This window comes from Gossypium raimondii, chromosome 1, assembly GCF_025698545.1.
Source record: "Gossypium raimondii isolate GPD5lz chromosome 1, ASM2569854v1, whole genome shotgun sequence".
NCBI classification, from domain to species: domain Eukaryota; kingdom Viridiplantae; phylum Streptophyta; class Magnoliopsida; order Malvales; family Malvaceae; genus Gossypium; species Gossypium raimondii.
The window spans coordinates 42,651,974-42,678,347 of NC_068565.1; the positions used below are offsets into that span (position 1 = coordinate 42,651,974).

General features: G+C 34.4%; 4 protein-coding genes across 4 annotated transcripts; 2 read left to right on the forward strand and 2 right to left on the reverse strand.

Annotated features, from left to right (window-relative positions):
* The first annotated feature begins 1,025 nt into the window (after positions 1-1,025).
* LOC105785894 (thaumatin-like protein 1) lies at positions 1,026-3,041 on the forward strand. The gene is made up of 3 exons (XM_012612085.2): positions 1,026-1,421; positions 1,521-2,190; positions 2,309-3,041. Exons 1-3 carry the CDS (start codon positions 1,349-1,351, stop codon positions 2,628-2,630), a joined length of 1,065 nt encoding a protein of 354 aa, XP_012467539.1. The 5' UTR covers positions 1,026-1,348; the 3' UTR covers positions 2,631-3,041.
* A 2,453-nt stretch (positions 3,042-5,494) lies between these two features.
* LOC105785895 (endo-1,4-beta-xylanase 5) lies at positions 5,495-8,224 on the reverse strand. The gene is made up of 7 exons (XM_052634005.1): positions 8,052-8,224; positions 7,919-7,953; positions 7,641-7,800; positions 7,114-7,286; positions 6,903-7,004; positions 6,662-6,808; positions 5,495-6,585 (listed from the first exon to the last, which is right to left on the reverse strand). The coding sequence occupies exons 1-7, from the start codon at positions 8,125-8,127 to the stop codon at positions 5,611-5,613; spliced, it is 1,668 nt and encodes a 555-aa protein (XP_052489965.1). The 5' UTR covers positions 8,128-8,224; the 3' UTR covers positions 5,495-5,610.
* Positions 8,225-10,447: 2,223 nt separating this feature from the next.
* On the reverse strand, positions 10,448-13,491 carry LOC105785896 (protein NUCLEAR FUSION DEFECTIVE 4). Its single transcript, XM_012612088.2, has 2 exons — positions 12,195-13,491; positions 10,448-11,145 (listed from the first exon to the last, which is right to left on the reverse strand). Exons 1-2 carry the CDS (start codon positions 13,376-13,378, stop codon positions 10,668-10,670), a joined length of 1,662 nt encoding a protein of 553 aa, XP_012467542.1. The 5' UTR covers positions 13,379-13,491; the 3' UTR covers positions 10,448-10,667.
* A 10,421-nt stretch (positions 13,492-23,912) lies between these two features.
* LOC105787044 (protein MAINTENANCE OF MERISTEMS-like) lies at positions 23,913-24,434 on the forward strand. The gene has a single exon (XM_012613503.1). The coding sequence runs from the start codon at positions 23,913-23,915 to the stop codon at positions 24,432-24,434; it is 522 nt and encodes a 173-aa protein (XP_012468957.1).
* Positions 24,435-26,374: the final 1,940 nt, after the last annotated feature.

Consider the following 26,374-nt stretch of genomic DNA (forward strand, 5'->3'; position numbering starts at 1 on the left):
TTAGCGGCGCTTACTTAAAAACGCCGCTAAAAGCCCAGAACATTAGCGGCGCTTACATAAAAACGCCGCTAAAGCCCGGAACATTAGCGGCGCTTAAATAAAAATGCCGCTAAAGCCCAGAACATTAGCGACGCTTACATAAAAACGCCGCTAAAGTCCCGAACATTAGCGGCGCTTACATAAAAACGCCGCTAAAGCCCCCGAAAAGTCAGAAAACGGTGTCGTTGGGTTCCGATTTTTGCGGCGTTTTTTTTAAAACGCCACTAATTATATTTTTTGTGGCGTTTTATATAAAGCGCCGTTATTTCTCGATTTTTAGCGGCGTTTTCTATCTAAACGCCGCAAAATGTGCCGCTAAAAACCTGTTTTGGTGTAGTGAGCTTACGTCTTATCGGAAAGATTTAACGTTTTATGAAATTTTATAAATTATTCTAGAAGGATAAAATCATCAATATTGATTCGATGCATGAATTCATGTAATTTGTTTCAATGGCGGAGCATTTAATGATGTGACTTTGTATTTGTGTTGTTGATGTTTCTATAAAATTTACTTTTTTGGTGCAAAATGTTTTTGGTATGACTTGATTTTAGGCAATGATACAATGTTGTTTTTGGACTTAATTTACATATCAATAAAAGAAAAGGGATTTCTATTGCTGAAATCTGAAAAGAAACACCAAAAAAACAGGATGTGGTAAGTCTAAATTCCCTCAAATACATCATCAACCACCCAAAAGATGGTCGTCTCCTCTCAACTCAACCCCATATTGAGGTTCTTACCAAATTCCAGCTCTGGTCTTTTATCTAAACTAGGGTTGAGGTTTTGCTTGGAATTTCATACCCAGATTCTCCTCCCAGTATTACTATTTATTTGGGTTTACAACGAAAACCCTGCAAGTCAAACAAAATAGACCAAATAATTGACCTTTTCTTTTGACAATTATGATGACAACAGTAACAAACAGACAGTACTTCCTACTTAAAGAAAATGAAGAAACCAAAAATAAAAGGGTTAACAAGTGAAAAGAAGGACAAGCCCAGATGATTAAAAAAGAAAGCAAGATTAAGGAAGGATATAGGAATTAGTATTATATTACAATAGCAGTGGCTGTGTATTGATATGCACTCTCTCCATCTCATTAACACTTTTGTCGGTTTTTAGTTGATCATTCATCCTCCTCTTTTCACTCTCTTCTTCGCCAATATCCTCTCTCGTGGAGTTCGGGGGGCAAAATTAATTACTTCACCCTCCCCTGCTTGTCCTTTCTTCTTCCATTATTCCTCCTTTTTCTGCTCTGGAAATCTTCTAAGCTTGTAGCTAAGCTAAGCTAAACTAAACTTCTAAGACATGGATCTTCTTCACTCCTTTAGCTCATTAGCTCTTATTCTGTATCTCATTGTCTTAACTCTGAACTCTAAAGGTTAAACCCAGCTCTCTCCTTTTTTCTGGGAGTCTCTCAAGCATCGTGGTTTCTTATATTTACACTAAAAACCCCATCTGTTTTTTTTCTTTCTTTCAGGTGCATTAGGTGCTTCTTTCACATTTGTCAATCGATGTGGCTACACGGTGTGGCCTGGGATATTAGCAAATGCAGGCAGTCCTACACTCGACAGCACTGGGTTCGAGCTACCAAAGGACTCATCTCGTTCATTTCAAGCCCCAACTGGCTGGTCCGGTCGTTTTTGGGGTCGAACGGGCTGCACATTTTACGGATCCGGGTCTGGTACGTGCGTAACGGGCGACTGCGGGTCGGGTCAGATGGAATGTAACGGACTCGGAGCTGCTCCGCCCGTGACTCTGGCTGAGTTCACTCTGGGAACAGGTGGGCAAGATTTTTACGACGTCAGCCTTGTTGATGGCTACAATATCCCCATGATCGTTGAAGGCAGTGGTGGGTCAGGTCTTTGTGCTTCGACGGGGTGTACAACTGACTTGAACCGTCAATGCCCGTCGGAGCTCCGGGTTGGAGACGGTGACGCTTGCAAGAGCGCGTGTGAGGCATTCGGGAGTCCCGAGTATTGTTGCAGTGGCGCGTATAGCACACCTGCCACATGTAAGCCTTCAGTTTATTCTGAGATGTTCAAGGCCGCTTGTCCCAGATCTTACAGCTATGCATACGATGATGCTACAAGCACTTTCACGTGTACTGGAGCAGATTATACGGTTACCTTTTGTCCCTCTTCTCCTAGGTAAATGATTCACTTGCTTTTTTTTTTTTTAAATTGCTGTCTAAACTCTGAATATGATGAAGATTATAGTGATTATTAACCCTTTTAATGTTTCCAACGATGTGGGATTTTGTTGCAGTCAAAAATCTTCGAGAGATGCTACGCCAGCTACAGAAGCTACCCCAGTGACAGGCTCAACGTCACAAGGGTCAGGGACACAGCCCGGGTTTACTTATTCTGGTAATGGATATGGATATTCGGTTTCAGGGTACGGATACCCTGGTTCGGGTTCAAGTACTGGGTCAGGATCCGGGCAAACCATGTTGACAGATGGATCATGGTTAGCTGGTTTGGCAATGGGAGATTCACCAAGAACAATACCATCTCCCACTTTTCTACTACCATTTGCACTCATGGCATCAACAGCTTTGTGTTTCTTGTTTTCATTAGTTCACTTGTAGCCCATCCCTATCCTTTTGTATTATGGCTTTTGTTAAATGTGAATTCTTTACAGATTTGCAGCTTTGATGGGTAAAAATGGGGTTTTGGCCTTTGTTTGAGGAAAAAAAAGCTGACAGATTCTTGGTCCAGATTGTAAACCATCATCAGCTTCAAGATTCCCCAATGTTACATAAACATTTAAAACTGTTGTTTCTCTTAACATTCTGGGATTTAGAGATATTTTGGTTATGTGTTGTGTTGTGTTGTTAGCTTTGCTTTTTCAGCTTTGGTTGTTTGTTTCTTTTTTGGCAATTTGGATTGTAAAGAGAAAGGTGAGATCTTCTTCCTTAAAAGCTTGTTTGTAATGTGGAAATGTGAGGAATTTGGGTGTTGTATGTGAAGGATGCCCTAAGTCTCAAGTTTTTAGCTCAGCTTTTTGCCTTTGTGCCATGAATGATTGGACTTGGAATCATCAATACTAGTAAATTTTAGGTCAAATACTACATAAAGTCCTTGCACTATGCGTTTTTTGAGTTTAATCCCTCTACTATAATTATTGCACATTTTAAAAAGAAGTACAAAATATATCAAGGAGCATATGTTTTAAAAAACAAGCCGATGGATTTTTACAAAAAAAATAACCTTTGGGTTGAAAATATATTTCAGAAATAAAAATAAAGATTAAATCTATCAAAAATCCATAGTGCAGGGACCTTCCATAGGATTTTACCTAAATTATATTCAAATGTGAGTTGAGTACTCGAGAATATGCCTAAATAATCGTAATGGGGCCTTAATAAAGTGAATAAAGTCCAAGTGGTGGGATTAATTTGCTTGGAAAATTTTGGCAAATGAAAGACCTTTTGGCAGTCGCAAAATTTGATCCACATCATGCAACTTTTTGACCAATTTAGGTGGTACAATGATGATGAAATGTTTACCATCCATTAACTTAGAGAAGCACTGTGCAAACGGAGCCTGAATAATTGCCTTCCATAATTTCTTAATAATGGAGATGCCTAATCATACACATACTGTTGCTTGTTTAATTCAATGTTTCAGTCAGGGCAATCTTTTAAGTCGGTATAGAATTTTCACATGTATTATAATTCTGAATTTCCCAATAACCTATAGTTTATTATCATCCAATTTTTTTCCTCTTATTTTGTTTAGTTTAGTGTGGCTAGCTTTCAGGTTGGCTATTGTTGTCTTTTTCTTTTCTCTTTTATCAACTTTTTCTTTACTTGTTCTCCTCATTTACTCTATATATTTTCTCTTTTTTAGTTTGTAGATCTATTTTATAGATATCTTCATTGTCTTCACAAGTTGCGATAGATAATGGTGGTGTCTATCCTTGCTAAACCTCCATCGACCACCAGCAGTTTCTCTTCGATAATGGGTTGATCGTAAATACTCGAATGGTGACTCTTCGTCAGCTTCTTAATCTACTTAAGTTTTGAGACTATTTCAGAATCATAAATGATTACATGTGTCAGTTTCGATCCGTGTTGTCTTAGGTATTATATGTTTCTTTTATTCTTTAATAAGTCTTCATTTTTAGAAATTTTTGTCTTGTCTTGGACAAGTTTTTTTTGTCTTACTTATGCATGAAGTCTTTTGCTAATGATTTTAGGGTTGATTTTATAGTTGTCCTCTCCAAATTGGTGGATGATAAGTTCTTTTGCTGATTTTTTTCCCACCACTTTGGACTAGTCAAGATTGATTTCATTATCGTGTTAAATGCTTGCAATCACTCCTGATACATCGTGTTTAAGTTGTGACAAAGTTAGTTGATGCTGAGTTGAAACTTTTGTTTGTTGATGAACTGTCCTTCACTGCCTACGATGACTGTTTTTTTTCTCGAATAGTATGGTCCCATTAATAAAATGAATTAATGAATATTCCTTTTAAAAAATATTATGATTCAAATTTTCATTAATTATATATATGGGTTAGTATTTGGTACATTGACAATATACTTTTGTTTTATTCCACAAGCAACCTTAAAAAATTAGCATGCATATCTTTTTTTTAAATATTTATTTTTTAATATTTTATTATACTCTATAAGACACTTGTCAACTCTCTAGTTTTGCTTGTAGAGTTTAAAAACTCTCTGGGGTGCACAAAATATTTTCTCTATTTATATTTATACTATATATAAAGATTTTGATTGGGTTGGTGTCATGTAGAACTAGATCCCAACTCTATTGTTAAATAAGCAAAAGATTCCGGTCTTAATAAAGTAATAAATATTAATTGAAGGATATTTTGTCTTTTATATAAAATTCAGAAGAAAAAAAATTATATGCTTATGATGGGTACAAAATTTGAACCCAAGACATAAAACATACACTTTTAAGTTTGAACTTTATATAATTATTTTCACCTATATTATAAGTGTGACAAAATCTACTTAAGGTTTTGTGGAAGGTTGGTTTACAATCATAATATCATTTTGGTGTTAGTTTGATGAAATGGTACCAAAGTTGCAACAATGACTTCATATTTAGGAGGTCATAGGTTTGAATTTGGCGAACCTTAAAGTGGGAAAGTCTTGAGGGGTGTTTAGACGTTGAGAGAGAACAATACTGATATTTTTACTCATGATGCAACGCGATTAAAGGAAGTGGTAATACTTGCCAATCAACATCCCAAGACTGTTTAAATGACATGGGATGGATCTGCTTTTAATGTGAACGGTGATAGTGTGATTTTGAAGAGTAAGCACAAAGCAATGTGTGATTGAAGACATATTCTGTTTCAGTGGCTTGCTGATTGAACTCATTGAAGCCACGTAACTATTTATTTGTGCCTACGACATTGCTGCTGAACCAAACAGCTTGAGCCCAATATCCATTGGATAGGGGTGACAGCTCGTCCATAGCCCGAGGTAACCTTAGGTTTTAGTATTTAAACTTCAAATCAAAACATGTGTTTGTACTCTTGAGTACTGTTTAAAATCTAATTTAAAATTTCCATATACAAGATTCATGGGTGTTACAAATGAATGCTGAAGTGTTTAGTTTCACCGCTACGGGGGAGTGAGAAAGTAAAATTTGCAGCCCTGTCTCCATATCCAACATTGACCTTGTATTCGCCTAAGAATCCATAAAAGCTGTATGAACCATGCTCACCTGTTACCCCCTTCATCTCCCCGCTTTCCCATTCTTTCAGCAGCTTGTCAACCACATCACCCGCTGGGAGATTCTTAAAATTCTCATCAGTTAAACACATTTCGTAACACCCTTTTGGATGGAGAGCCGTCCACAGCATTATCCCATTCACTGAAGGGTGTGAAAACCCTTCTCTTAGTACCTGTTCTAGGTACACCCCCTGTAATTCTTTACCAACCGAACTGCTAATATCTACCTCTGTTAGCCATATGGGGAGTCTGAGGGTAGCCAATTTGTCTATCACGGCTCGCATTAGAGGAAGGTTTGGCACTGTAAAATGACTTTCCAACCCAATTCCATCCATGTACATGCCACCGCGTTCAAGCTCTCTTATCCTTTCAATGTAAGTGTCAACTGTTGATTTAACATCACTGCAGGTTTCCACAACATTAAATTCATTCGTGAACAGGGTTGCTAAAGGGTCCGATTGATGTGCAGTCTCGTAGAAATGCAAGGTTGCATCAGGTCCAAGTCGTTGCTCGTAAAAATCAAAGTGGAGCATCTCATTACTGACATCCCAGTGTATGAATTCTTCTTTGTATTTGCTCATTAAGCTCTGTATTCTGGAATTAACTGCTGATTGTAGGTCAGGGCCTGTAAGGTTCCGAACCCATGCAGGCGTGTACTTGGGGTCTTCCCAGAATATGTTGTGGCCTCTGGCTATTATTTGGTGGGCTCTAACAAACTCCAGCATTTGGTCAGCTAAGGTGTAGTTGGTCTTCCCTTGATCTGGTTCTGTTGCATACCATTTCAGTTCATTTTCAAACACTGCTGCATTGAATCGTTCAACAAACCAGTTCTGGAAGACAAAAGAAAACAAGATCAATTAGCTAGCATTGTCCGACATGTATTAAGAAATGAATATGAACACATACCTGATAGGGCAAATTCCCAAGAATGGTGTGTGCTATTGCAGAACCAAATGGAAAATCCTTTGAGACTTGGTTTATAGTTATTGCTGCTCCTTGCAACCTATTACCTTGTTGATCTGAGACATGTATTGTTACAGCACGCTTCCTTTGCTGGGGAAAAAATAGACAGTAAGTAATTTTGTTAAGATATTGGACATTACCATTATTGAAATATCATTTCACAAAGTGTGTCAACAGTAATTACAGTGTTAATCATGAATTGCTGGTTGAACCTCCATTCTTGATCAGTAAATGACTGTAACGAGGAACTATCAATTGTTATATCAATGTCTTTATCATCTGAGTTCTGCATATCCAGGACATTAGAAAAAAAAAAGGTTTTTAGAAGCAAAAATCAATGACAGCATTCATGATCTAATGCTCAATCTTTTTTAGAAGCAAAACAAAAGGTTCACCTGGAATAGCAGTAAAGCTAAATTTGAAGGTGAATCAAGAACAAATCCACCTTTGAGAAATGACCAGCAACCATTCTTAGCCAAAACAGTCCCTATACAATTATATGTTCTGTTTTCTGTCTTCAAGCTTGCCCTAATGAGAGCTGAATTTGCACCTTGTATTTTGATCCAAGCTGTAATTGCACCAAACAGAGTAAGCCAATCCTGTAATGTTTCAAAATACAATTTGTCTGATATTCACAGTAGAAGTTTTTGTCTATGTTAAAATGTCAATTGCCTCTACAATAGGGGGATGTTCCTGAACTGGGGCCATATCTAGCATTTGCATATGTCGGTTGCCACTTTATGTGACAAATCCAAACCTTAAACATTGCCACTTGTTGGGCCACGGGCGATACAGTGTGATATGCCAGTAAATAACAGGTACATTAAGGGTTCACCTATGTCGATGAACTTGTTTATTCTTTTTTTAAAGTATTTGTGTTTTAATATTTGTATCCGAAATTCATATGGATGGAGAACTTAACTGGAGAAACAGTAAAAATTGCCCACGGTGAGATTCTTCAAGAGAAAAGCTGGAGTGTAAAAACCAGTTGCAGTTTTGCCAAAAATGGCAGGTCTCATAATGGGCGGCTCATCTTTCAGAATCCCTCCTTGGTACAGTGGCTCCTCTGGCTGTGCTTTACACTGCAAACCAACAACATCATCAACAATTGTCATGGACATTGCGGTCAATCAAATAACTGCAGACTACATATTCATAATATAGTCAATAGATAAATGATCTATTCTCAAACTGTTTTACCTCTGTGTAAGCAGTAAAATCATATAAAGGCCCATCTGCAGCAATAAAAAGAAAAAGAACCCACTTAAGTTTTCTGAAAACCCCATTAGAATGTTTTGAACAGTCAAACCAAATGTAGAAAGGGAGAGAGAACCATATGAAGCAACCAAGGAACCACTAAGAAGAATGAAGAAAGCCCAGAAGCCACCAAAAACGAGAGAATGTTTCATGTTCCTGTTTTGAACAAACTGCTATTGAATTGAACAAATGCTGAAGCTTACATTATATACCATACAGAAAAAAAAATGAAATGATTTCGGATATCAGGAGAAAGAGGGGGAGTGTACCTAATTAAGGTTTGTGGTGGGGATCACAAGGGAACAGTGACAGGCCTATGAGCACCCGTGCCTTGCTCACATGTTTTACTTAAGGGTTTCATTTGATGTGAACTTTAAATAAACTTGTCTTTGCTGCTAAATGTCCATTTATGGTTAATACAGGCTTAGACTCAACGTTATATAAGTGGGAAATTTATTTATTTTCTATCCACCCTTAATATTAGTCACTTTAGCTTTAATGGAGAGTTGGCTTGTTGCTAAGAACTAAGTGATGAGTCCAAGTTAAGTGTTTTTTTAATCTAAGATTTGGTTGTGTGCCAAACTCTGGTTTTTGTCAGCAAACTGAAACAATGTTCGTTTAACCAATATTATTAGAACTTCGGTTGCTTTTGGCGACCAACTTGGGCTGCTTTGAGAAGTGTAAAAGAAGAAATTTATATAATGGACGTTCGAGGATTAGGTGACCAGTGTAACCAAGCACTGTTGCTAATACTGAGAGATTCCGAAATTAGTGTTTGGGGGATAGCTTAGTTTTTGTTTTGATCATGGAGATTGGAAAAAAAAAAAAGCACAAGCTGTACAAGGATTGAAGATGGGTAATTAATGGGAAGTGGGTTGGAAATAGGTGAAGTCTGCTTTAGATTAAAGTCTAGTCCTCAATTGTCAGACCAGTTTGATTCCAGGGGTGCTTCATTCATGGCTAGAACTTGCACGCGTGAAGCGTGCATGATATTGGGACCATGCATTCACATGCTTTAAAAGTCAAATCACATTGAATGCCCAATCCCTCGGTTCCTCCATGGATGTGGAACCTGTTGGGCATTGAAGGAAAAGGTGAAGACATTTTCATTTTCACTGCAAATCTAGTATCACTGTAGAGTGGCCTTCAACCTGCAAACCCCGTGTTAGAAGTAGGGTGGGTATTTGATCGAGTCGAGTTGAATCGAATAAAAAAATTTTGAATTAGTCGAATTGATGAATCTTATTTTAGCAATCGAACTCAATTTGAAATTTTTTTAATCGAGTCAAGTTAAGTCAAGTTAATAAATCTTATTATTTATACATAGACCGATTATTTAACTAGTAGACGAAGTACAAGCTTTTAGATTAATTTTGAGTAAAGGAAAAAGGGAAGGTAGGACAATTTGGGAAGGAAAATAAGACTATTGAGTAAACATTTATTAAAAAACAACGTAATTTTTCTTTTAACTTGATAGTTTTGACTTTTTAACTTTAGATAAGGTAAATATTTATCAAAACAATGTAGCTTTGTCTTTTTTTATTTGGATTTTCGAATAACTCGAATTAAGTGCGAGCGTTCAGTTGAATCGAGTGAGATTGTTTGAGTTAAATTAGAAAAATTAATATTGTCAAATTAAAATCTTGTTACAATATAACTATTTCCATGTTAGAGTATATAAATTTAAAACTATATATATTTGCAAACTTGTTTAAAGCATAATAATAAGATATTTTAATACAATAAACTTGAATCATTAATCATTCCAAAATTATTGTTTTATAAAATTTTTAAAATTTCAACTTTTTATATATTTTCTAGATTTCTTTAAAAAATTAAATTTGAAAATAATTTTAATTTTTTTTTTGCAATTTTGTTAAGAGAGACCAATTTACTCATTTTCAAATTTGATAAGGACCAAAATAGTATTTAAACTAATCTGTTATTCGAATTATTCGAGTTATTTAAATTGTAAAAATTCAACTCGACTCGAACTTAAAGTCAGAAATTTCTTATTCGAGCTGACTCGAATAATTCATTTCGATTAACTCGAAATTTAAACTTTTTTCGATTTTTTTATCGAATCGAATTTTTTTCACCTCTAATTAGAAGGATGTTGTTCAAATCAAGATAGTGTCAAAATGTGGGCCTCTAAAACCATATTTTTGAGCCCAGAGGCTTTAATCTGTCGATCAATTAGATACCGAAGACAAACTCGACTCATGTGACCCAAAAACACAAACAAGACTTTCAGAGATTCCTCCCTTATTTTCTTAGACCAGACTGGGCCAAATGAACCGTTTTTTTATCATGGGCAAACCCAAATAGCTGCAAGATTGTAAGTTTTATAATTATTTGAACCAAGAACATCAATATATATCTTGATAATCGAAGTAAATGCATTTAACCAAATGACATGCCTACCAATAGATCAATGAAGGCATATGCCATATGTTGCTATCTTAACAAGAATTGAACAAAATTTTAACAATTTATTACTATTACACGTTTTCTTTCGAGAGAAAAATCATACAATCATACTATTAATACAGTACTAGTGGTGTTCTAGAATCACTGATCACCTTATAAAATGATGAACCAGCCAATGGCTAATGGTGTATGCAGGATATCACTGAGCAAAGAGCTCATCAATCCTACAATTCCAGCCTTACCTTTTCTGCAGAATTGTCTATCATTGGCCATTAGATGCCGCCAAAGACTTCTTCGGTTTCCGACTGTTGAATATCTTGGTATAAATGTTCTTGGTTCTAATTGCCAGCAAAACATCCAACCCAAATCCAATAAGGGAGGCCATAGCCATTATGATAAACACGAGACCGTAACAATGGGCTCCCACACAGGTATTCCCACCTCCTGGTGTTGGAGTAGCTTGTGCATCATATAGGTAGCCAGCAAGCAGGCCAGAAAACAGGAAAGAACCTATGGGAAGATTGAGGATTAAAATGTTGTAGAGCAGACCGTAGTATTTGAGACCGAATAGTTCCGAGGCAACCGGGACGGTCACTGCTAGACGGACTCCGTAACAAATGCCAACAACAATTGAACCAATGTAAAGGCAACCAGGCAATGCCAATGCCATTAGAAGGAGCCCAACCGCCATCAAGATCTGAGATGCTGCATTCCAAAGTGGCCTAGGAGTTCCTGCTTTCCTGTTTGAAATCAATGCACATGGAATATAGATCTTATTAGACATCATTATCAGCCAAGTGAAAACTAGTCCCTATCAAGCTATCCAAATTGGCCAACCTTGCCATGACCTCATCTACATTGTCCATTTGCAATATTAGTTCACCTACTTTGCAACCAACACTCACTTTCAATCATTCTAAGATTTTACATTGTTATAACTAATCAATGACAGCATTAAGGCATTAATATGATGCATGTTTCATCTATTTATTGATCGCAATGCATTTAACCCAAACATCCATTAAAGCAACAAAAGCTGTCTAATCACAATATTAATTGAGGGCAAAACATTCCTTTTTTTGCTTCCAAAAGTTGGAAACTTATTGAATTACGTAAAAAGCAAAACAAACAGCAACAGCATGTCGTGTACAACTCAAGTTGAAAAACCAAACCACAAGCGGATTCAAACCAAGGTTTCTTAACCAGAAAGAAAACGTAAACCAGATTTTTTTTTTTAAATAAAAATAAATTATGCAGCTTTGCGGCTCAAAGCACAAAATATTGCCTTTCAAGAAAAGAAAGAAACCAACCCATACTTATTAAAATGATGGTAGAGATGTACCAGTTTATATATTGCTAAAATCATGCATATCTAAGACTCCAACACATAATTAATTAAAGATAGTTAAGATCATTGTTAAGTAAATTCTAAAAGAAAATATTTTTCTTACATAAAATGTTTTCTTGTGGTTTATTTTTTAAAACATGTATGTGATGTTTGCATACATTTGACGAAATTAATAAAAAGATCGAAAATAAACATTTTATGAACTCATCGATCAAATCAAAGAATATGGAAAATAATAACTAAAAAAGGGTATCAAGTTGCATATTACTAATAATAAACCGATGTCGACCTGAATCAATCAATAAATAAATATCCACCAACTAAAAGTAAAAGATCCTAATTATGCTAACAAAAAGTCACAATCAAGCAAAAGTAAAGGTTTTTGGCAACAACAAAAAAAGAACAAGTTGAGGTTAAGGGCAAGGAATGGAAGAAGCTTACTTGAGAAAGTACTCGGAAACAGAGCCGGAAATGATTCGTCCAAAAAAGCCCCAAATACTGGTCAATGAAATGAATATAGAAACGTCGGCGTGACCCAAGGCTAACCCGATCTGTGCCATGTTGTTTATCACCGCCATACCTGTTCCCACCCCACAAAGGAACGATGTGAACAATACCCAAAAGTCCCATGTCTGCATCGCCTCCATTATCGTGTGCTCCTCTCCTATCACCGGTTTTGTCTTTTCCACTAACACCGTTGCGTCATCCGCCGAAGCTGCTGCTGCCACTTCGGTAATGATCTCCTTTGTCTCCGCCGGCGGCGACGTAGTTTCCTCTTTCAGCAACGGTTGTTGTCGCTCCATGTCAGCTTCGAACCCGACCAAGCGCCAACTCTTTACAAAAGCATATATCGGCACCGCCAACGGACTAGCTAATAAAATAAGAAGTATAACCGCGAAAACCAGCGAAAACACTTGATTGGTTGAACCGATGAGGTCGTAAGTTAAAAGATAAACAGCGACGACGACGGCGACTATGTTGAATATTGCGAAATAGCGGGCTTCTTCCTTCTCCGCAGCGACGGAAGTAGATTGGGGGATTTCACGGAGGAATAAGATGGCGACAAGGCAAACAGCAAAAGGGATGACGGCAAGCATGACGAGGAATCGTGCTGGGTCATCGGAGAAGAGGGCAGAGCATAAGTCTGTGAAGATAGCGGTGCTGAGACCGACATACCCTTTTAAGATTCCGGAGACCGGACCACGGTTTCGCCGGAAGTTGCGGATGCAAGTGACTAACACGGCAGTGTTCATCCATGTGGTGCTGTTGCCTCCCAAGCACATAAATATACACATCTGCCAGTAAGGAAGTGGATGGATTTTCTGACTGACGACAAGCCATTGAGCACCATACCCAATCAAGCCTTCAATGGCACCAATAAGGAGGATGACGGGAGTGGGCAAACGATCAGAGGCAAGACCGGCAAGGAGACCAAAAGCCTTACCAACATCTTTAGCCACTGACAAATTGTTAAGCTGAAGCTGGGTAAGGTTCATAAGCGTCTTGATGGCATCAGAGTAGTTTGAGAAAGTGTAATTATTGCCTGAAATGGTCTGCACCCATACTGCAGATACGAAGCCTAGCCATTTCCAGGCACTGAACGTGTGACTTTCTCGAATCCCCATCAGAAAAAGCTCGCCGACAACCACTACACTTTGAACGGTAGGTGTGGGATGGATTTTTAAAGTTTTCAGAGCTCGAAATTTAGAGCCTTTCTGTATTTGTGACTTGCGGCCTTGCTTGGTTATTTAAAGAGTAAAAGTTTGGACCCATATGTAGAATCCGTAGACTTCGGTTAATTAAAAAATAATAATAATAATAAATTAGTAATTCAACTTTGATTTAAATCGCAGAATATTCATTTAACTTTTAATTCAGTTCAGAAAATAACAAATTAGTTTTACTAACCATTTTCCATTACGAATTAATGGAAAATTGACGGTCACCTTAGAGTCTATGTTGTCATTTAAACAACCTTAATAAAAATCTTTTAGATGACTATTATCAAAATTAAAATTCTTTTCAACTTCTTTCTTTATTTCTCTAATGTTATATTTTTCTCTATTTTTCCCTTTAGAACAATCCTTCATCCAAAACACCAATACAACTATTAACAAACCCCTAGAAAGAGGAAGATAAAGTTGAAGAGAGAATAGAGGGAAATCCAAATATTATTTTATTATTTTTCCCAATTTTAATTCTTTAATTTCATCAAAGCTGTATTTTTTTCATTTGCTTTTTGTTTTGTATCAAACAATTATTTTTACCTTATTATTTCCTTTCTCATTTGAAAAAAAATTAAGGGTTTCATTTATCTTTTAATTATTTAACTTCTTTCTTAAAATTGAAGTGTTTCATTTCGGAATTGGGGTTTAATTTTTCTGGGTTGTTGTTGATTTTTGTTTTGTTTGATTTTTTATTTTTTATTTCTCTTTGCTTAATGGAAAACGAGTATAATCGACGTGGTTTGGTGGTACAGTTTAATGAGTAAAATAAAACTTCAAAATCAAATTCTACCAAATGAGATTATTCTATATATAGAATACAAAAACAAAAAAAAATGAAGAAAAGAGGGGAAAAGAAAGAAGGGACCAGCTTTAGAAGAAGAAGACCCTTCTGCTCCTCATGTCCAACATGACACGTTAGTGATCGATTTATTATTTTTTGAAAGTTGAGTGACTGTTTTGTCATCAAGATCAAAGTTGAGTGACTGGTAGTATAATTTATCCCTAAAAATATTAAAAGTTATTAGGAAAAAAAACTGATTGGGCCATCTTTGAAAAGAAAAAAAAAGCTGGTAGGACCAAGTTTCGATTTTATTATTTTCTGTTCACAACAATTTTCTAATAAAAGTGGAAAAGAAAGAAAAGAAAGTTATTAATTTTTTCTTTTCTTTTTTAATAAAAGGAATTTTGATTTTGTGGAAAATAAAACAAGAGTTAATTGCATAAATATCCCTGAATTATAATTTATATTTTAAATTAATTTTTAAACTTTAGGGTATTATATTATTTTGCCATGCTATTGCTAGCCATCAAAATTTGACTTAAATGTTAGCTTAGATCTAATATTATTAAAGATATATTAAATAATTAATAAAGTTGAAGTTCAGACAAACGGTATAACCAAATTGAAATAATACTCTAATTTAAGGATTTAATAAAATATTAAAATGAATTAATTAATAATTTTGAGGATGTAAAAGGGTGTTCGCTTTTGTTAGGCTCCACAACATACAGGCGTACGGTTCGCTATTTGTTTTTACTTGCCGCTGAAATGTACGGTCTGCACTGCAGGAGCTGGTGTTAGATATTTTATTTTTGGGTAAACTACACCCAACTTCATTAAATTATTACTAAATTTACGTTTTGACCATTCAATTTCAAAAACTTATCAAATGGTAATTGCATTGTTTGAAAATTTCCATTTAAGTCATTAGACTATTAAAATTATTGTTCTATGGCCTTCTCTGTTCACATCACTTATACCAATTAAAAACTCTCATTCCTCTTCTCTTCTACGGTTTATTATTTTCAATGAAACAACTTTGAACGTCATGAATTTAAGAACCAAAATCCAAACAATTTTATTATACGATCTTCTACATTGACTGTTAGACCAACTTAGATCTAAGATATATTATTCTCCTTATCAATGGGTACTTTCAACTGTACTAGTCGTTGAATTGTTGCTTGAAGCTCACTAGCCGAACCTAATTAAAAAAAAAACTTAACAATCCAATTACTTAAATAAAATTTTATGAATAGTTTAATAATCATTTTGTAACTTTATTGTTTGTGTATAACATTTGGTGTACACATATACATACACATATATTAGAGTACAAGTTGATTTTGTTTCATCAACTAGAATAGAGCAATGGGATGTGGTTGGAGTGGATACAGCTTCTTGCTGTATAGCTGTTTGGTTTCAATTACTGTGGGATGAGACTTTGGCTCAACTAAAGACTCTAAATTCCATTTTGTAATCTTTTATCTTTCTATTATCATTTATAAAATTATTTTAATTATTTTTAAACTGAATTATAAAACAATTTTTAAATTACATTAATATATCATAATGATAATTACAAAGATGCATCCAGATAACTATAATAAAAATATATTATTATAAAGTATCGTTGGAGTAATAATCAGAAAATATCTAAATTTTAGCTAAAATAAATTTATACAGAGCCTACAAATAGCGAGACATAAATGATGATAAATATGGATTATGAACTTAAATAAAATATTTTAAAATTTTTATTAAACTAATTCTTTGTTGGTTATGAGTTTAATCGTAACTTATGCATAATTTACATACAATATAGCTAGAAAAATATCAATTTTCTCGTCACTTTTTTCAACGCTTAACTACGTTAATCATATAATTAATGGATTTTAAATGTGTAATATTCGAATATAATTAATTGAAATTTTAATTTTAAGATATTTAAAAAAATATATGAAATAAAGAACACGCTTAGATTATTCTTTGATGCTAAGAATATGTTAAAAGAAGAATATGAATCGTAATGTTGTCCACCATTGACCATACATAGTTGTACGACACGTCCCGTGGACTACTCAACAAACATTTATGACCCGCTTTGGGAAGTAATACCATTAAACAGAACTTAGGATCCCAAAACTATTTTTATATGATATGATGATCAATGAAATTATAGGAACATGTGGGGTATCATATAAGCACACGTCCTTATTACACAGCACAACCACATGCTTCATGCATTTCTTTTATTTATTTATTTTCTCCAATTGATGAGATCTACGTTATTTGACCGATGCTGCATTTATTTGTAGGTTGCGTTTTGCAATTGGATTTCCTTTTTCTTTCAAAAAAAAATCATAAAAACTTTTGCTTTTTTATGTATAAGTGATTGAATTGTTGTTTTTGTCTTAAATTCAAATTTCTTTTCTTTTTCTATTGCATTTGGTACTAGTGCTCAACAAGAATGAGATAAAAGAGAAAAAAGTGGTCATCATTTTACCTGTGACAGGCAGAGAATTAGAGAAAATGATTAAGTAGGGAAAAAGAGAGGTAGGAGAACTTAGGGAGATATGGGAAGGAGAAGCCTCTAAGAGTTTGGGTATCAAGTAGAATGGTTAAGAAGAAAAAAGATCATCCGCTCTTCGACTGTTGGGGTATATAAGAGAGGTCCCCTTGCCATGTAGTGTTATGCCATCGATAATACGAATGGTGGCTCACTCATATGGTTGGTTAGGTGGTAGGTCTGTTATATGTCAATTGTCGTCTAACCTAATATTGTGTGGTCCTACTCTAACATTCCCTTTGTTGAGGTAGTACAAGGAATGATCCCCATGGATAATCCGTAGCAAGTGATTGAAAGTGGGTGGATGACAACAAGTGACCTCCTTGCGGGTGGTGTGAGGTATGCGAGTGACTGATTATGAAACTAATGATAAAAATCGAATGACCATTCATCTACCCGTTATGAACTATCTCATGCTGTCACGTGTCTAAAGTGATAAACAAGTATAACAATTACATTGGAAAAAAGGAATTTCACAATAATTGAACTTTGTAGAATATGTCAACAAAATGCCACTAGTAACTAAAGTTGTAATATACAAGTTTAATAAGGGTTTGTTTGTTTGCATGTAAAATGGCTTCCGGAAATTGATTTCTAGAAAATGAATTACTTTTCTGGAATAGCTAATATTTTCTGGAAAATGATTTATTTATAAATAAATAAAAATATATAATAGTACCCAATTATTAAGTTAGAATATTAACAATCATAAATTGAAAACAACTTATGCGAATAGATGACTCTTGATTATGTTATAAAAAAAACAACGATCAAATAATAAATTAGTTTCCAAACCATAATTAGTACTATAAATTAATACTAAAACATACATAACATAGAAACGTTAACCTTAAGCCCTAAACCGACCTAATGTTTCTAGCCATATAATCAGTCCACATAGACTGTGCAATTTCATCTCTCTTAGTAGATCATTCTCTTGCTACTTCTATTTTTTCTCACTTCGTAAGAGTTGATATTATTAAATCAAACTCAGACTTCTCATATAATACTTGATTAATAAAATAATTAGGATCAACTCTCATTATATGATTATGAATGATACAACAAGCCAACACTATATCTACTTGAGTTTGGAAATTCTAAAGTGGTTTAGCATCTAACACACGAAACCGTTTCTTTAAAATATCAAAAACACGTCAACAGTGATTCGCAATGACGAATGACGAAGATTAAAGAGCTCTTTTGCATTTTCTAGCCCCTAATCACAAAATTCTTGTAAATGATATTGAACACCACAATATGGAGTAATATATTCATTTCGGATGCCATATCAATGAGAGCACATTGGTCAGGCACTTAGGATGGATGTTTTGACATGCTTTGAGCTTGTTTAATCGTGTTTTGAGTAAGTCTATTTGATGGAAATTGGGTTGCTTGATGTCCAAGTAAGTATGTTTTGGTAAACTTGAATTTGAAGGTACAAATTGGAGCACACGGCTTGGGATATGGGCTGTCACATGGCCATATACCACACACGGTCACACCACACTGTCGTGAGTCATTATTGTTTTAAGTGCAGGTTGGTCCACACAGACACTAAGAGTTACTTGGCCGTGTGACCCTGAGCTACATGATCACAGTGAGTTACATGACCTGGCCACATGGCCGTGTGACCTTATATTACACAGGCACAATTAGTTACATGGTCCACGTACATGGGCATGTGAAGTAGCCACACGGACGTGTGAAATAGACACATGGCCATATTTATGATCCACACGGTTTGGGCTTTGTCACACGACCGTATGACCCATGTTTTCAAAATTTCCAGGTTTTTATGTTTTGTTTCAAAATAACCTCTGATTGTTTTCAAATTATTTTTAAAGCCCCGTGGGCTCGATTTAAGGTCCATAAATGTAATTTTACCTAAAAATATATGAGTTGTGGAATGTTATTATTTAGTTTTGTATAATTGTTTCTTTATGAAGTTAAATATTTTGTATTATACTGTAACACTCCGTAACCCTAATCTGGCAACGGAGACGGGATAGGGGTGTTACACTAAAAGCTTATACATACGATAGGTATATCAATAGCTGAAAGAGAAAGATGATTTTGTAAGGTGAAAATAAGTACCATAACAAGTTTTAAGTTAGTCAAAGAACCTCTCAATATAGAAGTGTCACAAGATTAGTGTTTTCCTTTAATCTTTTAATCCTGTCTGTTGTACATGTTTTCCCTTAAAACTAATGTTTACAAATATCTATCCTATACATTTGGAATTCCCCATGCTATACGAAGTATCCTATTACTTAGTCACTCATTCACATTAACCCCTATAAGCCTCATTCTCATTATCTCCTTTATTTTTCTTATAATTTCTTGTTCTGTGTTCCTCAAATTCATGAATTGTCTACCATTTCTCTCCTTTCATATCAAGTAAAGATGTGCACTCCACGCCAGTCTCAAAATGACAGTAATAAGTGTCCTTCCCTTTAGCTTAGCACTAGCCAAATAAAGCTCCCATTGCCAACTCATTAGTTGTCTAGTTAATTGACAAAGTTGTAAGGCGACAACCTAAACAAATTTTGAGTATGCACACTTAAAAAATAAATGTTTTCTAGTTTTTGCATCAGCGAGAGACAAAATGCATCTTCCACCAATGTTCATTCCCTTAGCAATAAGTCAGTTACAAGTTGGCAACCTATTAAGAATAGCCATTCAAGCAACCATTGTATGCCTTGAAATATGAAGAGGAAACCATAAAAGCTTACACCATTGAACTCTATCTATTATTGGTCTAATCTCATTCCATACTCTGTTAACCAAATACATTTGTCCCTATAGAAACCAACTTCTATTTGAATTATGTTGAATCAAGGTTTTTGGAAATTTTAGAACTACCTTTTAGACAATTTTCAATTGAAACGTCTCTACAGAGAGGAAATGATTAAATATAAAATAGGATAATAATAAAAAAAGAAAGAGAGGGGAAAAAAGAACTATTGTAATAACTAAACCCAAGAATTCTTCACCTCACCATATTTTTTTTCCATTGTTAATATAAATCGCTTCAACTCAAACAAACTACCAAAAACACCCTACAAGAAAAAAATCATCGGAAACATCAAAATTTAGAAAGCCTATTTATTTTCATAAATGAAGCATTTTATCAAACACTTTTTAAGTTGAACCCAATCCTTACAGAATACAAAAGAATCCCAAATAATAATAAAACCTCCAAAATTGCCATTAGAGGGCCATAAATAATTTATCAACCAATTAGCACAATTTCCAATCTTGGACTATTGAATAATGAAAAATTGTACTTTCACCTCAGCAACCAATTGCTTAACCTTTCTTTTCTTTGTACTCGATCCTAAGCCCCTTAGGTTCTAAGATAAAATGCAAACCTTATTCAATGCACAAAACTTCAGTACACCAATAGAGACAAACTTGGAACAAAGATAATAGAAGCACATATCAATAAACTGAATAAGAAACCAGCTAAGTGAATCAAAGCAACCAAGTCGACCCAAACGCCACCCAAAGCACTAAGAATAGAAAGAATGCAGTTGTACAAGATATATTGGCAAACATTTCTTTAATTGATTTATGCAGATCAATTTATCCCGAAGTAAAAAAAATGTTATAAGAAAAATAATAATAAATTCACCTAAAAATAAATAGATCCATTTCGAATGAAGCAAATAACTTCCATTTCTATATAAAAAAAAGTTAGATGCAAAACCTTGATAAGAAAAAGATAGTGATATACCTTGATAGGACTGGAAATATTGTTTTTATTTTTATTTTTGAGGGTTTCTTAGAAATGAAGGCAAGAAAGGAAGACTTGATAAGGACAACGGTCGATTGATAGAGATGATGAGACAAAGATGAAGAGGTGAGGCCAACAGACAGAGATGAGGAGGAGAGGTAGAGGCCGACGGACAAAGATAATAAGAAAGGGAGAATGACTGTTAATCAAGTTAGTGATGAGAGTGAAGAGGAGAAGGGAAAATGTCTTACGGGATGAAAGTCGGTAAGACATTTTCCTTAAAAATGCATTGATTTTACTTGTGTTTTAGAGAATGTTTTCCTTTGAGAAATCATTTTCCACCAAACAAATACTGTAAAACAATGAAAATATTTTATTAAAATGTTTTTTTTTCCGATACATAAATAAATTTCTATACTCAAACTTCTTCAATTGTCTCAAAACCTTAAAAAAACTTTTTAACCCAAATTGGTTGGTGATAGAATTTGTGACGATTCAAGTTTGTTCTGTATTAAGTTTTGTATAAAGAAAAACAAATTTCCTCTGAGATTCTACTTCTATTAAATAGTTTCTTCTGTTTTCAAAATAATTCATAAACTTGAGAAATCTTTTTAATCTTTATTTATAAAAAAAATCTAACACAAATCACACAAATCAAAATTAAAAAAAGTCAATATTAAATAAGAAAAACTTAGAGGCGCAATTGATGCCAGTGAAAATCAGATTATTGCATTCTTAGTGTGGCCCCCTCCAAGTTGCTAATCTATTTAGAAATGATTTGGACCTTATATTATACTGGGTACGGTCCCTTTGTACTTTAATATAAAAGGAAAACCTGTCTGTCATAAAATCACGTGGATTAAGACTTTAATAGGCTTCTTTTAGACCACTTATGATTGGATCTCGGATCCTATTGAAATGTTTGATTTTGATTATTGTTTAACTACAATAAATATTTTTACCAAAATTATTTGGGTTAAAAATTAAGAAATAAATATATTCATCTAACCTTTCAAAACCATATTTATAAAAAGCAAACGCTATTTTATTGAAATGATAAATTTGAATATCTAAAATTTATCAAATTTTATTATTTGTAAAATTTTATAATTATAATATCTAAAAAATGTTATTATGAGTATATTTTGTGGGTTGATGTGATTTAAAAGAAAGATTTTTTTTAAATTAAGATGTTCATAATTGAGAATAGTAATTAATTTTTTATTACTTACGAGTTTTTTTAAAATAAACGATAAACCTTGACATATATTTCGTTCTCATTAGAAGAAATCAAACACCTAATATCATAGTTCAGGAATATAATTAATAACCTCACGAAATGGTTTGGATTAGAACTAATTTTGGTTTTTAATGTTGAAGGGGCGGCTAAAATTGGGTTCGCCTTCGTTTTTATGTCAACAAATTTATTAATTTATAAAGAGGATAGGAGAAGAGAGTGACCAGCCTGGCAATTTTTGGCAGCATCGGCCCTCAGAATTGTGGGTCGTTGGTTAAAATCTATCGCTGTCTTGGCAGATACGGTGGCTACAAATACTCCCAAGGGTCATTTTAGGGTTTTTACAAAAATAATACAAAAAAATTAAAATAATGCCAAAATAGCATCACAATTTTATTATGTACCAAAATGGTACAAACAATAAAAATTTTAAAAAAAATAGTTTTAAAAAAAAGGAACGAAGTGACAGGACCCTGGTGGAGAGTTTGTCACAGGCGGCACCGAAGGTGCCACTGCCACAGGCGGCACCACCTTGGGGGACCATTATAATGGTCCCCAATTCACACTTCAGCTGAAGGAGAAGAAAGAAAAGGAAAGGAGAAGAAGAAGAAGAAGAAGAAGAAGGAGAAGGAGGCGCAGAAGGAAGAAAAAGGAAAAAGAGAAGGAGAAGAAGAAGAGGGAGGGAAGGAAAAGAAAGGAAAAAATAAGGAAAGGTATTTTTTTTATATTATTTTAATTTTTTTTGTATTATTTGTGTAAAAAACCCATGTTATGTACATTTTATATTTTATTATTTTATTTTATTTATTTGTTACGTGTGTTTTATGTTGATTAGATATGTTTTTTATGAAATTTATTTAGCATGTTGTAATGAGTTTTTTACAAAAATAGTATTAAAAATAAAATACCGAAAAAATATTTTTTACAAAAATAGTATTAAAAATAAAATACCGAAAAATATGTTTCTAAAAAGATAAAATACGAAAAGAAATAAAAAAACGAAAATAGTATATTTATTGAAAGTAATAAAATCCGAAAAAAAAGAAAAATACGAATAAATGGCCAAAATAAGGGTTTTTACTAAATTTATATAAAAACACACTAAATTAATACATTTCAAACATTATGTACTAAAATAATATAAAATAATAAAATACGAAAATAAAATATATTTTAAAAGTAATAAAATCCAAAAATAAGAAAAATATGAACAAAGGGCCAAAATAAGGGTTTTACTAAATTTATATAAAAAAACACACTAAATTAATACATTTCAAACATTATGTACTAAAATAATATAAAATAATAAAATACGAAAATAGTATATTTTTGAAAGTAATAAAATCCAAAAATAAGAAAAATACGAACAAAGGGCCAAAATAAGGGTTTTTTACTAAATTTATATAAAACACACACTAAATTAATACATTTCAAACATTATGTACTAAAATAATATAAAATAATAAAATACAAAAATAGTATATTTTTGAAAGTAATAAAATCCAAAATAAGAAAACGAACAAAGGGCCAAAATAAGGGTTTTTACTAAATTTATATAAAAACACACTAAATTAATATATTTCAAACATTATGTACTAAAATAATATAAAATAATAAAATACAAAAATAGTATATTTTTTGAAAGTAATAAAATCCGAAAATAAGAAAAAAACGAACAAAAGGCCAAAATAATGGTTTTTTACTAAATTTATATAAAAAACACACTAAATTAATACATTTCAAACATTATGTACTAAAATAATATGAAATAATAAAATACGAAAATAGTATATTTTTTTAAAGTAATAAAATTCGAAAATAAGAAAAATATATTAAAATTAAAAACAGAAATTTGTTTTGAAGTTGCAGGCATCGCAATAACTCGATTGATTAACGACGATCCTCACATATCTGATGCGGCTAATAATATGGTAATATATTATTATTTGTTAATCACGGGTTATATTAAAAAAGGATATACGTAATATATAGAAATAAATTATGTTATCCTAATATTTATTTTCTGCAATTTAACACTATCAGGACTCGTACAGCGTATTAAGGGGCCGAATGAATGGTATAGGATATCCCCCGGATGAATGATTGATGCCCTACTTGGAGCAAGCTGGATTCGGGTCAGCAGCATTGATCCGGACGTTCGACTTGCGATACGATTTAATATCTGCACTAGTGGAACGGTGGCGCCCGGAGGCCCACACTTTTCATTTTCCGTGTGGGGAGTGCACAGTGACTTTAGAGGATGTTGCACTGCAGCTTGGGCTCGCAATCGACGGGAGTCCCGTAACGGGAGTAAGTACATTTGCTGAACCGGCTGCACTATGTTATAGCCTACTAGGAAACTCACCCAACGATGATGAGTCAAATTTTTTGGGCTTGAAAGGCAAATTTGGACACTTATTAACTAATGCCACTGAAGGAGAGTTGATGTGCGCTGCTCAAGTGCACATCATGCATATTATAGGGGGAGTATTGATGCTCGATTCAAACAACAACAATGTTCATATCATGTACTTACCTCTATTAGCTGATTTGAGTAATGTTCGCTCGTATAGCTGGGGCTCCGCAGTTCTGGCAATGTTGTATCACCGACAAAGCCTGCTGTCGTAGACATGGGCGGATCCCTTACATTGTTGTAGTCCTGGGCACTTTATCGGATGTCATTCTTGGCATTAGTTAGTCACCAACCATATGTATATCCACTAGTTAACAGGTGATAAAATATAACTTGTCATTAATTGTCACGATACTATATTGACTGATGTCACCAATCATACTATATTTGTTTTCGTAGATAGAGTATTTATCCGGGTATCAAGAGGTCATACACTGTCCCAATATACCGTCTGATGATCGAACAACATGCCGGGGAAGGGGTAAGCTATTCTAATATTCGTGACATGTTACTTTCTATATCTTACTCTCACCGTGTTAAATTATAACCATGTTATTAATCATGCAATTTATATGGATGCCATATCGTAAACCGAAAATTGCAGCTATTATACCCTCGTCTGCCTATGTTCATTCTCATATGTGGTGCATTAATGCACCAATTATAAATTTCAATGTAGTCGAGTGATACCATAGGGATCGAATGCTACGACAGTTTGGTTGCGTCCAATATATCCAGGATTCGCCATATGAGGTGGGGGTGGTTCACGGTAGTTGAATTGGGAGGTTAACCATCGGAGATTTGTTGCGCTGTGGAATAATCAGATGGCTCGAATACCTCAGATGGTTATGGCTTTCGATTTGCAACAATCAGTAGAGTACATACAATGGTACTCTAGTTTGGGAAAGCCATATCTACTTGGAAAGCAGTCGACTGTAGTCCCCCCGCACATGCAGCGACCTAGGGCATACAAGCCAGTAGCTGATATAAGGTGGAGCCAGCGGCAAATCCTGATCTCGAGCCTGATCCCGTACCGGAGTCTGAGTCAGAGCCCGAGCCAAATCTCGAGCAATCACATTTACATGGGGATTCACATTCTTATCATTCAGATTTGGCGGGCAATGACTATTTCTCGAGCTTGTCAGGGGGCGAATACCATTACGAGTTTGATATCTTTGGATCGTACCCACTACAGTACAACACTCCCGGCCCGTATCCAGTGCAATACATCAGTCCTGCTGGGTCGTATCCATAGTATCATGGCACTCCTTCCAGTTCAAGTTCATCGATGCCATTCGAGCCAAATGATTTTTCTTCCATGTTTAGCACACCCTCACTTACGCCTAATGAGGATGTTGGTCGTCGCGATCACCCACAACGTGAACGTCGACCTCCGCAGAGGTATACCCCTAGGACCACACCATCGAACCATCAATTTTAGGGGTTTCTTGCACTTTTTTGTATATTACAAAGTTTGTACTTTTTGTGTAAATTTAATTATTCTAATTTTAGGTATGCTTAGTACGGAACTTTTCTTCCTTTTTTGCATTATATTAAAGCTGAGTTTAAGGTTAAATAGATCCATTTTGGATATAATTTTAATTATTTCAAATCAATTATAATTTTTATAACTTAATTTGGAAACTATATAAATAATTATACTTTTTTGCATTATATTAAAGTTGAATTTCAAATCAGTTATCGGGTCTAGTAATGCTCCGTAACCTTGTTCCTGTGACGGTTTAGGGTTAAAGGGTGTTACAACAACATTACAACATTACACATAACAACTTTACAGCATAAGCTCAATTCCGACCTGATCGTGACGATTGTCCAACATGATAGTTTCGCTATGGGCATTTATTCCGATTATGACTAACTAACCTGCATAATCCACAATGCTTACCGTCGGATTTCTCCCTAATGTCCATTTCATAATGGATTCTGGATGATTGCGGACGACCTCTTGGATTCTTGCATAGCCCTCTATCTGGACAAGTTCGAAAGTCGTTGGAGGCACCTCACACGTATAAAGGTCAGGCAAGACAGGGAACTCATTTTCCCAGACACTCAATGTACGCTCGAGCGTGTACACATCATTGAAAAATTGTTTAATATTAAGGTTCACTTTAGCACACGCTGCCACGACATGCGC